Source organism: Cynocephalus volans, chromosome 11 (genome assembly GCF_027409185.1).
Source record: "Cynocephalus volans isolate mCynVol1 chromosome 11, mCynVol1.pri, whole genome shotgun sequence".
NCBI lineage: Eukaryota > Metazoa > Chordata > Mammalia > Dermoptera > Cynocephalidae > Cynocephalus > Cynocephalus volans.
Genome location: NC_084470.1, coordinates 84,198,472 through 84,214,151, shown reverse-complemented (window position 1 = coordinate 84,214,151; position 15,680 = coordinate 84,198,472). Strand labels below are relative to the sequence as shown.

The 15,680-nt window shown below is 37.1% G+C and overlaps 1 protein-coding gene across 1 annotated transcript in view; it reads right to left on the bottom strand.

Moving 5' to 3' along the window:
• Positions 1 to 13,178, bottom strand: part of CNTN6 (contactin 6) — a 161,481-nt gene extending 148,303 nt beyond the window's left edge. Inside the window, exons 1-3 of the mRNA XM_063113413.1 lie at positions 13,082 to 13,178; positions 10,973 to 11,099; positions 4,672 to 4,847 (exon numbers count right to left, since the gene is read on the bottom strand). Coding sequence (XP_062969483.1) covers positions 4,672 to 4,847; positions 10,973 to 11,099; positions 13,082 to 13,178 — 400 coding nt within the window. The remainder of the gene's footprint in view (positions 1 to 4,671; positions 4,848 to 10,972; positions 11,100 to 13,081) is intronic.
• Positions 13,179 to 15,680: the final 2,502 nt, after the last annotated feature.

The following is a 15,680-nucleotide window of genomic DNA, read 5'->3' as shown; positions in this document are numbered from 1 at the left end:
TTTCTTCCAATTAGACCAAATATCTCAAATTAAATGTTTAGTGTCTATCTTACTTTGAGTTTCTTAGAAGCAGAGCCTGAGGTAGGGATTCAAGTGAATATGATTTATTGAGGGAGAGCTCTCAGGAGAAAGGCAGGGAGAGGAGGACAGAGCAAGAGAAGGAGCTAAGCAGGAGGTGTGTCAGCTGTTGTCTAGTTTCAGCCTGATCCCATGGGGGAGATCAAGGGTATGAAATGCAGAAACACAGCAGCTGTGGACATTAGCAGCTGGGGATGGCAACACCACTCATTAGAGAGGATGTGGACAGGGCTTACTGTGAACCTCACTGTCCTGCAGATATGGTTTATTATTTAGACAATTAGCATGCCAATAGCAAATTAAATAAATAAAACAGGCTCACATGATTTGTGTGAGAGGTAAGTGAGAAGGACTCAATACTGCAACATGAAGGGCATGAGTTTTAGAGTCTAAACTGTTTTTTTTTTTTTTTTTAAAAAAAAACATACTCACATTCCAAGTTATTATCTAACAATGTACCTTAAGACAGCCCCAATGTCAGTGAGCCTCAGGCTTCTGACCTGTAAAATGGGAACAATAACATCTGCCTCCTGTGGTTGTTGGCCAGTTTAAGAGAGATAATGTATGCCAAGCACCTAACAGACTTGACAATAGGAGAACAAGAAACTGGTCTGGAGAAAGTCTCAAAATGAAAACTAGTAGAGTTTTCTATGAAAAACTGTTCCAGTTTGAAATATGTAGATATTTGACCAAATTGAGGAGGTAATAAAAATAAGAAAAAGAATTGGAGCTGTTATTTCCTTACTGCTCATAAAGGACCAGGGACTCCACATGTATTATCTCAGTTAATCTATGTCATTGTCCAATGTGGTGCGTACTGTGATTCTCATTCTATAGATTTCTTAAAGAGGCTCAATTTTATTAAGAGGTGGACTAATTTCATGCTGCTAGACATTTGAACTCAGATCTATCTGTACAGAAAATCTCAGCATTTAACCGCCATTGTTATCCTACCAAAGGCCTTTTCTAGCAAAACAGATGTTGTTGAGAATTTGCAGAAGAGATAGTGAGAAATTCAAATTAAGATGAACATAAAGGTCATGCACTTTGGGAAATTTCTGTTTGGTTGGAGACTTGCATTCAGACTCTTTATTTTTTCTGTTTTTACATTCTAACAAATCTCTCCCTGTCTGTAATAAGAAACATTTCAGACATGGCATCACTATTGGTTATTGGTACTGGACAGAAGAGACAGAATATTGTGGTTCTTGTTTTTGTTTTTTCAAATGTCAGACTTACAGCCTAAGGTCTTTTAACTTTGCAGAAGATTAGTTAATAGATATAGGCCATTTTACTTTCTGCATGAATAGTAATAAAAATGCTTTTAAGGATCAACAGTCATATACCTTCAGCCCACAAAAGGAAAATTTGATGAAGAGACAGGAAAGTCAGCAAGAGCAGAAGAATTGATTTCTCCCATTCACCCAAATGAAAGCATAGAATTTCTTCTTATTTTAACCTTTCCTCTTTTTTTGGCAAAGACAAAACATGTTTTAACTAGAAAAACTTCTAATTGCAGGTATTTTTAAAGTATTGAAAAGGTGAGATATAATAATGTAGGAAATTAAAAAAATATTTTTGTTAAAAAGTGGGGAACAAAGAAGAGAAAGAAATATATGATTATAAATAGATTATAAATATATGAAATAAATAGATGGTGCCCAGTGTCACTCTCTCCCACAATCAACCAATTTACAACTATTAAAAAGTAATAACAGCAAAGCTGGGACCGCTAGAGCTCAGGGGAAGAGGAGGACAGACCTACGGAGTGCATGAAGGTGAGAGAAGCCACAATGAGAGAAAGAAAGGACCGCTCCAACCATTTCGAGCCCCAGCCACTTCAGGGCTGGCCCTGGTGAGCAAATGGAGCAGGAGCTGGCAAAAGCCATGGCTGTGCCCTTCGGATGAAGTTGCTTGGAGCCCGCAGAGAAGAAGAGGGCCTTGGTGGCCCCCAGGCCAGCAAGACCACTTATAGGGTTCCCATGGACTCACATAGGAACGAGGAGCCAGAACAACTGAAAAAAGGAGTCACTCAGAGGCCGGTGAGTCATCACGAGGGACCAGCACATGGTCGGTCCCATGGGAAGTGTTTGGAGCACAGGCAGTGGGGAGATGGGCCCACTGGGAGAACACTGGGGCACAGCAAGGACAGCTGATCTGCCCCCCAGTCAGTGCAGGCCCACTCAGTGCAGACTGGTCAGGAATATAGAACTGCAGGGGTGCAGTTCGCTGAAAAGACTCAGGCCTAGACCAGAGTTTCTATACAACCCAGGTGTGCCAGATCTCACGAGACCCAGGTGTGCCTATAAAGTCAACCATTAAACTCTGAGCTGCACAAAAAGCCTTCCCCACAGAATCAGCAGCAAAGCAGCAATTTAGCTCAACCACACAGCTCAAGTGCTGGTCCCCACAGAAAGTTCCCCCATTTAAGAAGTAAGGAAAGGATGACAAATTAGTTCCTGTGCAGAGTTTAAGTGGTAGGAACAGCAAATAATCCAACACAGAACTGAAAGAAAAAACAAAGTACCCACAGACCAGAGACAAAGTTTGGTATTAATTAGTAAAGGTCTCATATCACTAAAGAACACCTATAAAACCTAGAAGGACTGGAAGTCCCCTGGGCTACTAAGCCAGGGAGGGGGGAGAGTTGTGGGCCTCAGCCATGCCCCACTGATACCTGCAACCTGCCAGCGATGACCACCAAGGCGCCACAGGAAGTGCCCCGGGCTCCCAAGCTGGTGCAGTGTGGGGTGAGAGCTTCAGCCACACCCCCCTGACATCTGCACCCAGCTCAGCAATGACCGGGCCACTGCTGGAAGCCCCCTGGTCTCCCATGCAGCAATGGGGAGGGGGGTGCCACAGTCCTCAACTGTTCCCTTCCTCCTTCCTCCTTCTCCCAATTTATTTCTTTCCCCTTTTCCCTCTCCCCCTCCCCCCAACTGCTCCACAACATTATAGATTGTAAAAAAATATATATACTAATAAATAAATAAACTTAGAAATAAAAAAAGAGAAATACATGATTACATAAAGCACAGTGCATTGTATTAATTTTAGGTGTTAAGTATTCACTTGTTTGCAAGAATGGGTAGACTCCATAACTCTACAGAACTCAAGGGTATAGCAAATAAATATGCTGTATGAAGTTTCCTTTACCTGAAAATCAAATTTATTATTTTGGAGTCTGATTCAAATCATGTCTATCTTCTAGGGTCATCTCCTATCAAAGGAGAAATAAATAATTGTTGTGGCAGAACCATTCAAAGTCTCTGGAACAATCATTTATTTCTATAACATAAGTTTCTGTATTATTTTGCTCCCTATTATTTTTCCAAGTGATGATCTTAACTGAAATGCAGAAATCAAGTATTGTAGTGATCTATACCCTAAGTCTCAAAGTAGCCACCAGCCTTCATCCATATTCCATTTAGATCTGTAAACTTCCATTCTCTGTTTATTCCCACAGATACAAATACACTCAGATATAAATAGCAGTGTGTGTATGTATGTGTATAGATGTGTGTGTGTGTATACATGTATATATACTTGTGTGTGTATGTATATATATATATAAAATCCAAAACAAGGCCATCCCCAAAATGGTCAACCTAAGGGGAACTGTGTATAGACCAAGAAATCTCTGATGTGAAATAACCTTTGGAGCACAAGACTTGCAATGAGAAACAGACTCATTTATTAATTCACATATCTGCTGATGACTGAAGTAATTCTACAAGGTGGTGTTTTGGCATATATTTATTACTAAAATTTCAGAACAATTACTTTTTCAAAGTAACGGATAGCATAGACATTTCATGAGCCCCGAAGGAGCAGCAGCTCACTGTTTGGCTCCCTGATATATCCTCTGCAGCATGGGGAGGAGGTGTAAAGGGAAAAATGCAAGCCTTCTTCTATTTTATCCACATCAACAGATATAATTACTCTCAAACAAGGCTTTTGCTAAATCTAATATGAAACATTTCAGTCCTTGGAAACACTATACATAAAGGATGTAAGAGGCAGTATGTCTATTGTTCATCTGCTAATATCCCCAAATGTCACCAAGGTAATTACTTGGATGACATTTATGTGATGCGGCTGGACATTGTTACAGTTAATATAAAGCCTGCCTTTGGCAACCACTTAATTTCCACCTACATCAAACTGTGGTGCATGATCACTTTTTCTGGGAGAACACCTGCCTCCCCCAAATGACATCTCTGCCCTCAGTTTTTTCTTCTCGTTCTTTGCACACTAATATCCAATGCAAAAGAAAAAAAAAAAAAGAAAAATAGTACTTTATAATATATATTTATCTTAATATTTATATCTGAAACTTTTAGAGATGTTTCTAATAATAACTCATAAAATATAGTAACACTGATATGCATATTTTTTGAAGTAGGTTTCTATTATTGCCAGGAGTCCAGATTCACAAAATGCACATTGTCAAAAACTTTTTACCTCCATAAAATCATATGCACTCTCAAAGAGCAGATTATTAGCAAAGCTGAATTTTTTCCAATATGCATATTATAAGAATACTATATTTTCAGACACATGCAGTATAGATGTTTTTTTCCTGAAACTCACATGCAAACTGGAGTATGGCCTTCTGGCTCAGAATCGTCCCCAGAAGATTGGTGGCCAGGCACTGGTAAGTGCCAATATCTTGATCTGTGTGGGAGCTACTGATCACCAAACTGCCTCCATCCAACCTGTAGTGATAACTCAGGGTAAAATCAATATCTGTGCCATTTTGCTTCCACCTTCAAGGGAAAAAAAAAATCAAATTACTCTTACGATATGTAGAATCGACCACTATTGTTTTAAACAACATGCAATGTTAATTCCTGCATCCAAAACAAAGCAAAAAGCAAAACATGGTTATATGCGAAGGTAACATTACCAGTTTCACCAGTGGTAACTGTCTTGATGAGCTCAGTGATATCAATAACTAGGTTATTTGAAAGATCTTCCAGTCTTTACAAGTTACAAACACTCGTCCAAATGTATACAGAGAGACAACAGAACTCTTGATATGAGAAATAAAAATTAGGCATTCAATCAATAATCCTGGCCATCCTATTCCTTTAGCAACTTTTCAAGTAGCATATCCCATACCTGAACAACCACAACTGATACTGCAAAATTGAATGTCAAAAATGATTTAGAGATAGAAATCTGAGAGGGGTATATTACAAATACCAAAAAGAGTGCCAGCAAAGATTCTGCAATGCCTATTTGAGGTAGGTAACAAAACAATAATAACCTGACTATTGTAGAGCATGATTGTCTCTGTTAGTCTGTTTCTTAGAAAATTAATCACAATGAAAATATCTCAACAGTACTTAGAAATGCCAAAGTAAAATTATACTTTAACAAAACAAATCCAGTTTGAGAAGTTTTTCTTTTAGAAAGGAAAAAGTCACTTGGCTTAGCTATTAGTCAACAATACATGTACACGAATACATGTACATGAATTAACTAGCTGAAGAGGCTTAGAGTTATATTTATTTTCAAAGAACCAGAAGTAGTTTTAGAAATTTTATTCAGGCATTTTAAGACAAGTGAACACCCAGTGATTATCTGCAACCAGATTCATTTTCTTCATCTCATACCTCTCAACTCCATTAAAATCTCCAACACTTGGAAGCATGAATATTGTATACTTAATGAGATACATTCCTAGGGCACAAGTTGTGTATAGTCATATAATCCATTTAGGGAAATAGGCATTTAAAAGTATTGAATAATGACCAGCAGTTTGTAAGAGTAGAAAAATATCTTTTCTCATCCATTGCTAGGTTCATGGCTAAGGCCCCTACAACAAAAGGCAGATTAATAAGAGAAAGGCATGCAATTTTCGTGTGTGTGTGTGTGTGTGTGTGTGTGTGTGTGTGTGTGTGTGTGTGTGTGTGTGTGTGTGTGTGGCTACCAGGTACGGGGATCTGAAGCCTTAACCTTGGTGTTATAATACCATCCTCTAACCAACTGAGCTAACCAGTCAGCCCCCAAATTTATTTAAATGTGTTTTACATGACATGAGAGCCTTTGGAAACAAAGACTCAAAGAAACAGGGAAATCCGTGTGTTTTTAGGCTAGTTTGATGAAGAGTGGAGAGTAATGCAAAAGTATGATCGGAAAAAAGGGGTTTGATCTAATGATAATGAACATGGGGAATTGAGTGAGGCCTTTTTGTTCAGATCCTTCCCGGTGTCTGTCTCTGAGGATAAGGATACTCTTTCCTACAGGTATAAGAAGGCTACCTCTGGAATGAACTCATGACCTGCTGCAGAGAAGAAGGACCAGGAGAAGGTGAAAGTGACCATGCTGCTTCTGCTATTTTTTCAAATGTCAATGTGCCATATTTGGGGATAGCATGTCCTAAACCCCATCACAATCATTTAGAAAAACAAATAAATGGCATCTTCCTCTCGCCAATTTCCAAAACTTGTTTATTAGGGTACATGCCAGTTTTGCTATGATTCTCCCTTTCATACTGAAATCATATTAAAAATATTTTGGTGGGGGTAGCTAATTGTAAGAAAGGAATGATATTTTACAGGATTGTTTCAGATGTCATTGGCTTTTTTAGGAGCATCCTGGAACATCCCCCGGGGAGAGTCTGACAAATACCTACCAAAGTAGCAAAGCAATATGGACTTAGATAATCCCCTTCCCTATTAAAGATGTGAAGTGATGGATCATATATCAAATCAATCACAAGTTTTGAACCAACTCTGTTAGTTTTAAATTATTTAGCCATTTCCTGCACACCTCAACTTTTCTTTAATAAAATAAGTTGAAAGACGGCAGTCAATGAGTACATTTCATTTGCCTGGACATTCTGCCATCTTTTTAGAGGTATTTGTGAATTTGTGCAGTGGTTCTTGTTTTTAAAATTAGGTCAAGAAAAAGTAGAAACCTTTTCTTTCTTTATGCCTGTCTCAAGATATTGCCAGTGCTGTAATACCATCTTTTGTAATTTGCTTACAGGGAATGATCTCTGGACTTCCACTTTCCCTACCTATCATTTTCAAAGCAAAGGATATACTGTACTTAGGTTGCCAGCTCTCTTTAATTTTGGAATCAATCACCAAAATAACTGCTGTCATCATTACATGCTCCTAATTAAGCTTAGTAATTGTTTTTCAACACAAATTCAAAGTTGTTGGCTTAGCTGCAGCAAATGAATTTTTCACAGTATCCCCATAATCATTCTAATCACTATGGTACAATAATTATTAAACTGTGCATAGAGATCAGGGGTTCAACTTCTGGTGTGTGCTTTGTCCTAATGAATATGTTTAAATCAATAGAGAAACAGTATTAATGAATTCAAGCGATTGTCATACACATGTTACTGATAGCATTGTGTACTCAGGAGTGCTTTCCTATGATACAAACTAATAAATATGTTTTAAATTATTTTAAGTGTCTGAATTAATATCATATTAATTCCAGGAAACATAATGGATTTGAACTAAAATCTTGACGTTTTGTTTGGGAACATCCTTCACTCTTAAGTTGTTAAGCTCTGTGTCAAGAATATGATGGCTGGGGCTATTTTTTGTGTATGTGTGTGTGCTGTCCTTTGATGATGTACGTGTGTGTGTGTGGGGGGGGGTGTTGTTTTTCAAAACTGAGACTTGCTTTAGAATTACATGCAGTGCTTGTTAAAAGTGCCTGTCTCCAAGCCCATCTCCATACCTCTGAAAGAGAATGCCAAAATCTGAATTTTAAGCCTCTGTTTGATTATAATTTACACTAAATTTCAGACTGTTGTCCCTGTGGAATGATTCCTGGTCCTAGCTTTGACATTCCCTGGCTGTGTATTCTTGGACGAATCATCTGAGTTCACCAGAAGTAATTTCCATCGATGGTAAAATTTGCACAATAATATCTATTCTGCTTTATCTCATGGGGCTGTTAAGAAGATCAAATGGGAAAACAAACAAAAAAGATAAAAGGGCAGAGTAACTACTATTTTGGTTTTTATCCAGAGGCCTAGAGCTCCTCCAGACTCGTGGGTGTCTTCATGACCAGGGTAGAGTAGACTAAATTACAGAAAGGAGTCTCTTCTGGTGACCAGATCAAGAAGAGTTGAGTCAGAAATCCTCAATGATAACCAAATTTCTTTTTCTGATAGAGTATATCCTATGTAGAAATAACTTACTTGTGTGTTACTTCATGTTCCCAAATAAAATATCTATTCTGACCTGGAACTTAGTTTATTGCTATCTGATTTTCCTAAACATTATAGGTATAAGCAATCTTACCCAAGCAACATACTTGGGGAACCCACTTTCTTCCCTTTGCAAACCTTCTTGTCTAGACTTTATATTCTCATGTTTTACCTCGTCTTTCAAAGAAATAAAGGGTAATTTTTTTCATGGGAAAGCTTCTGCCCAGACCTGCTTAACTTTTCTGGATCTTCTTGCTTTCACTGAACTCCTGTTTGTGATGGTGTTTACTTCACTGACAGTGACTTTAGACAAGGTGCTTTTAAAATGTTTCCAAAGTTCTGCTTTTAGTATTGCTTATTTTTCCCCAGGAGATTTCATTCACTATATGGAATTTACCGAAAGGAAGAAAACACGTCTTAAAAGCAAGCACATCCTCATTTTATGGACAAGAAAGGTGATGTTAGGAGAGTGAAATAATTATTCCAAAGTCACACATGGGATGACAGAGCTGTGACTAGAAATGATAACTCGCAGTTGTAAGTCAAGGGCTCTTTTTTATTGCTTCACACTGTACCCAAACAATCTCAAATAACATTAGAATCTATGAATCATAAAGACTTTCCTTTAGGCATGGCACAACACCCCCACACACCTAAGGTGAAAATGGTAATGAGTGAGTTTTTTAAATAAAATTTGAGTTAGAAAGGGTCATGTTACAACTAAAATTTCACATTTTGTTGCTAATGCACATTATCTGAAATATATCTGCCCTTTGCTTTATTGTCAATGAAATTGGGTCTGAGTCTGACATTTAAGCATTTAAAAACTTAATTATTTTCTCACTGTCTTTCCAAAGCCTCTTTCCTATAAGTATTTTATAATATAATAGTAGAGATGAGCTAAACCAGATGATGGGGCTGGAAATAATAAGCTAAATTACAAGTATCTTAGAAACAAAAGCCATTTAACAACATTGGAATTTGTAGTCTTCTTCATTCTGTGTATTCCTTCATAGATAAAACTAATTAGCAAATTGTTTGGAGAACCACTATTTTAGATCTTTCTGTTAAAAGTCAACAGATTTTTTTTTACAAAAGTACATGATTTTATTTATCTCTCTATCTATTTTATACCTAGCAAACTTCTTTTTAAATGTTATAGGAATTCATGTTTTTTCCCTTCTCTAACAAACCCTACTAACTTATATAATCAACCAAATTAGTTCTCAAAAATAAAATTACAACTTTAAGTATTAGGTGATCCTAAAAAATGTGTTAATCAGCTGTTTTTTATATTTCATCATATGTTAAATTAGACAGCTTATTATTTAAGGAAAACAAACAAACAAACTATGAATTGAGTGAACCAATTTATAAAGAGAATTATCTTCCCCTAACAGATGAGCTCCATTGGTTCAGATAAACTAAAGACAGGAAAACTTTAGTAACTGTAATGAAAAGACATAGACACAAGATGAGGTAGAATTGCCTTTAGCTTTGTGCATGTAAGTCATTATGTAATTACTCTAGACAATTTTAAGGTCAAAGTTATTATGTATATAAATACTGTATTTTTTATTGCAACCTAAAAATTAGGTAAGACCAAGGTATTTTGCCAAATGAACCAAAATTGTTATTTTTTTGTGTGTGTCGATTCAACTTCGGATCTATAAATTAAGACTTTTGAAAAATACTTTTAAGACCCAAAGCTGTATAAGTCACTTTAATATTTATTCTGTCTTCTCCTCTATTCACACTGCTTATGCAATTTTTACCAACAAAATATCCTTATTTATTATGTAAGTATAATTATAGTCATATATTTTTAAATTTGTGAATTTCACCCACAGTAAAGATCAAATTTTGCCTTTACTGCAACTTTGTAAATAAGAACAAAGATATTACTGACCCTTCTTTCCTACTATTCCACGGGTAATCTGTAATAAACCAATACAGTTTTTTTCTGTTTGCCCAGAATAAAAATTTTCTTTCTGCCCTAGAGAGCTGTCTTCAACATATTTTTCTGAAATCAATACTTTTTGGGTGATGTGATCCACCAGTGCAGTCACAGGCTTTTATCTGATAAAATAAATTTAAATTTATATCTTGATTAACTTTTTTAGGGGAGTATTTTCCTAGTCATTGTATATGGGGCAACTGCAGCTTTAGTTCAAACTATGGGGAAGGGAAATGCAGAACTATCTTGCACTTTAGTCTTTCAAATTGGAAAAACAAATCTTCCTTTTTTTCTTCTTTCTTTTCCTTTCCTTTCCCTTATGTCTTTTTTTCTCTCTTTCCTTCAGAAAAGTTCCTCCCTCCCTCCCTTCCTTCTTTCCTTTCTCTCTTTCTCTTTCCTCTCTCTCTCTTTCAATCCGTTCTATTCACAATATGGCACTGCATGGTACCAATCTGAAGAATAAATGTCCTAAGCAAATCAAATCAATAACATAGAAACATAGTAGTGGTTACCTGGAGGTGGTGGTGATGGGGGTGGGGTGGTAATTATTGCCTGGAAAATGGCATGAGAACAGTCTGGGGTACAGGAAATGCGTATATCTTTATCTGATCGGTAGGCACACAGCTGTATACTTATGGAAAAACTCCTTGAGTTGTGCACTTCAAATTAGGGCACTTTTAAGGCACTTTATTGTGTGTATCTTTCACCTCGAAGACAAAACAGTGTGGTACCCAGAAGTAGAATTTTACCTATAACGGGGTGAAGGGTAACCAGTGGCTGCACAATTAAGGATGATTTCAGATTTTGATAAATGTAGAGGAAAAATGACATCTTGTGGCTCCTGGGTAAAAACAGGCCGGCTCAAAAGACCATCACCTGAAAAAAGAAATGAATAACATCACATGAAAAAACTTGACCCTGCTTTGAATGCAAATCTAAATTAAATATCCAATTATATTGATATTAATTGATATTATATATCAATAATATTAAATATATTATATATTTAAAAATACATTTTTAAAAATTTCATTTTGAAATAACCTCGAACTTACAAAAGAACCTGCAAGAATTGTACAAAGAAAAAATTTTTGAACCATTTAGAGTAATTTTGCAAACTGACCCCCATCACCCCAAATAACTTAGTTTGTATTTCCTACAAACAAAGGTCATTCTTTTACAAAACCACAATAAAACCAACAATATAAAAAAAATTAACATTGATTCAGTGCCAGTAGCTAATGCTCAGGCCCCATTTCACCATTTTTACTAATAAATTCCTTTATAGCAAAATGATCCAGTTGAGAATCACAGATTTCATTTAATTGCTATGTCTTTTTAGTCTCTTTTAATCTGGAACAATTCCCCAGTCTTCCTTGATTTCCTGACTCTGACAGTTTAGAAGATTAAATGGCAGTTATTTAGTAAAGTTTCACTCAATCTGAGCTTGTCTGAGCAGTCAGGTCCCATGGGTGGGGGACAAACCCTTTCCTATAAGGGCAGGAGCTGTGTTCCAAGGGCATAGGTAATAAGAGCCTCTATTAACACTTTAAAAAATAGTAATAAACCCAGTAAAAATTAGCTCTTTTTAAAAAAAAGTTATCACCGTGGAAAAGGTTCCTCCCAGGTAGTGAATGCACTGATCCCATGGTCTTTCCCTCTGTCCCCCGCACTGGGTATATCAATGTTTCTGCTGTGTCATTGCGATTAGATTCAGGGATGCTGCATTCTTTATATTACATCCTGTCAGGTGGTGGCTCAAGACTTCTATTTCTTCCATTACTGATGATGTTAACTGATTATTTGATTAGGATAGTTCCTGACAGACTTCTCCTCTATAAACCATTTTTTTTCCTTTGAAATTTGTGTATTTAGTGGTTAGGACTTTAAACAATGCAAGCACACCATTCCTCAACGGATATATGAAGTTTTTATTTGTATATTTCTGTTAGTACTTTCTACTTTATTTATCAGTATGAACTCATCATTTCTCACTTCATTAAATTAATTATAATCCATTATTATTCATTTTGATGCCAAAATTGTCACGAATTTGGCCAGCAGGAGCCCTTTCAAACTGGTTTCTTTGTCTCTTGGCATGTCCTTATCATTCTTTAAACTTTTCCTTGCTTTCTTACAATAAAGAGTTCCAGAATCATCTTTTATTTTCCCTGTACCAACCATGAAAGTAGTCATTTTTTTCCTAAGAAAACCTGGTTCCTTCTTTCAGAGAATGGTGTTTAAAAACCATTATCTGGATGCTAAGTGTACTCATTGTTATTGAGGTCCTCTTGCTCTGCCGAGGTCATCTCCGTGGATGTGGTGTGTCGGGGAGGGGTGTCTACCTATAGTGATCTATAGCGGGATTGGTATTCGTCTGCCCATGTTTGTAACTCCCTGTTCAGACTGTGAGAACCCTGGCTCCTAGTACCTTCAATGTATTTATGCATTTGTTCAATCCCCCTGCATGTAACTAGTCTCTGATTACTGCCACTGCCCTCTTCAGCCTGCACAGGTTCTGACACCCAGTCCTGGTTTTATCCCCACACCTGCCCTGACACCATTTGCTGGGCTGTTAACTTGCTTCCCACCTCACTCGTATTCTGAGCACATGCAGGATCTCCTTCTTGCCTTCCTTGGATGCCTTCTGTCCCCACCCTTGGGCTCTGGCACTCTGCCCAGCCAGAATTCAAAATTTCTCACATCACCAAGACCTAACACCCCCTTCCCCATGGAGGCTCCATCCTCCCTCTGCACGACTCTAACACCACCCTCCTCTGACAGTGGAACCCCCCGCCCCCTTCTCAGATTCTGCTACCCTGTACTAAGCCATCCCACTATGAGCACGTCCTTCTCACCTTGCTTGGGATCTGCCACTCGCCACTGGTCCTCCACTGCCCTCTCTCCTGCCCAGTATGGATGCCTTTCCCACCTTCTTAGGCTCCAGCACCTCATTCTGGGCTGCTGTGGCTCTCCTCTCCTGCACTCACGTAGATGCCCACCTTACTTAGCTCCATGTCACGGCATTTGGGCTGAATTGTTGTGAAAGGAAGGGGAAGCCAAGAGGTGGAGGAAGACTTTGGTACTCACGTGTAAGGCGAAGTTCTGCGTTTGTTTTTATGTGCAATGTACAACATAAAGCACAAACCTGACTATATTAGGACTTAATTTGAACTCCAGTCCATAGCTCTAGTAATTGTGCTTGAGTGACATGTGAGGGTATGGTCGTTTTCCCAGATTTCAACCACAGCACCAGAGAAAGTTGGAAGATCTTTTGTAGACCATTCAAGGTCAGAACTTCTTGGTTCGGAAAGATAATAGAGCTAGTGATTAAGATCATGTGTTCTAGAATCAAATGACTTCAGTGGATTTAAGTAATTCTTCATATTCTTGTTGGTAAAATAGATATAATATCTATATCAGATGGCTGTGTTGAGATTTAATGATATACTGCTTATAAAGAATTCACATTGTGCCCAGTAAGTAAATGTGCAGTCATCAAATCATGACAATCGTTATCACCATCATCATTGTCATCCTTATTATTATTACAGAGAAGGAAACTGAAACCCAGGAAGTTGCATTATCTTTTCCAAATTTACCATCTATTTTAAGAGAAAGCAAGAAATTAAGCTTAAGGCTCCCGAGTCCCTCTATTGTTTTCACTATCCACTCAGATCTGCTTCCTTCCCATTAGTCTTATAAAATATTTGTACCCAGGTAAAATAAATTATTTTATTAACGTTATATTAAACTGTAATTCAGTATATTCCATTACTGGCCGAGAAGTGTAGACAGATAGGGGTTTTAATTCCAGCCTACTCAGTTACTAGCTCCACAATGTTGGACAAGGTACTTAACCACTCTGGTTCTCTGATTTCTCAGCTGTTAAATGGCAATACTAAGTCTTATGCTTAATGTTACCGTAAAAGCTGATTGACAAATAGTGGATTGGATATGTATTACAGACTTTTCTCACTCCAGTACTTAATGAAATGTGCAAGACATTGTAAGTACAAACAACAAGCAAACAAATAGAAATTAATACTGTCTGAAAAAGAAAAGGACATACCCCAATGACATTAACTTAAAAATAACTTTAAAAATAAGTTATTAAAACAAACAAAGAAAAAAACAACAAACCTCAACAACTGTTAAGAAGAGTCTGGCCAGGCTCAGAGAGATAAAAGAGTTCTCGACTTCCTGATCGTCCCCACCCCGCCACCCTCCTACAAGATTTACTGATGAAATAACAACATTCTGAGAATTCTCATTATAGCCTCCAAATCTGGAGATAAGCAGATTTGTATGTACATGGATGGTATATTCTTATCTTTTCCCTCTTTTGGCTGAAGAGTAGTAAAGAAGGATTCTGGAGAGAAAAGATGAAGTAGGAAAATATGAATAGTAAAGCTGACTCTATTTCACAGACTAATAGCTTCAAGCCTATAAGCTCACTTGGGAAAACCTCCGAAGCCCATTAGACAAATGATACGTCTCCAAACTAGGTATACCTATGACTCCTCCACTAATGATCTTTCTACAATTCATTAAAATAAATCTCACAACAGAGAGGCACCTGGGTATACTTTAAAAAGCTGAACTTCCCTCAACCCTACCATTTCCTCAGGCTACAAAATGTGGGTATTCACGAAATATCTGGTCTGCAAGCTATGGTTAAGAAGGAAAAACAGGTCTCAGATATATTGAAAAGAAAGAAAGAAATATCTCTCCCTATTAAGTAAAAAGAATCTTCTGTGCACGGTTCCTCAAGCATGAACAATATGAAAAAGAATGGAATAGTCACTATACAAACACATCACAACAATAAAAGAGAAAAACATGACATGGCAAAGACAGACAAAGTACTCAATGTAGAACAAAATATAACTCAAGGAAACCTAGGAAGTTTCTCAAAATTGTTTTGCACTGGAGGATAGGAACATGAATTAAAAAAAAAAAAAGTAAGAGCAAAATCGAAAAAAAACCCACACGAAAAATAGAATCAGATGAATTAAGAGGCAGCAAATGTAAGAATTCAAACTGCAACTAAAACAGCATCATCAAATAACTATAAATCAATTAGAATAGGCAAATAACAAAACAGACGCCCACTGGAAGTCAAATTACTGATATAAAGATTTGAGAGTGTTGTAATTAACACAATTTAAAAAGCACAGATAATAAAGCAATTGAGGACAATATAATGGATAAGAAAAACAGATAAAGATGATCCGACAAAAAGATCCTTGATGTCATTGAGTCAGAGAATCAAACATATGTTTCAGAAGATTTCATCAAAAAACCTTCCTGTAAATAGAATATTCCATGATGCAGGAACATTTGAGAAAGAGGGAGCATTGATCTTCAAAGTTAAAGAAAAACTGCAAGAAGACCAGGCTGAAATAGCAAGTCAACTAAAAGAGTGAAAGAAATCAGACTAATCTCAGATTTCAA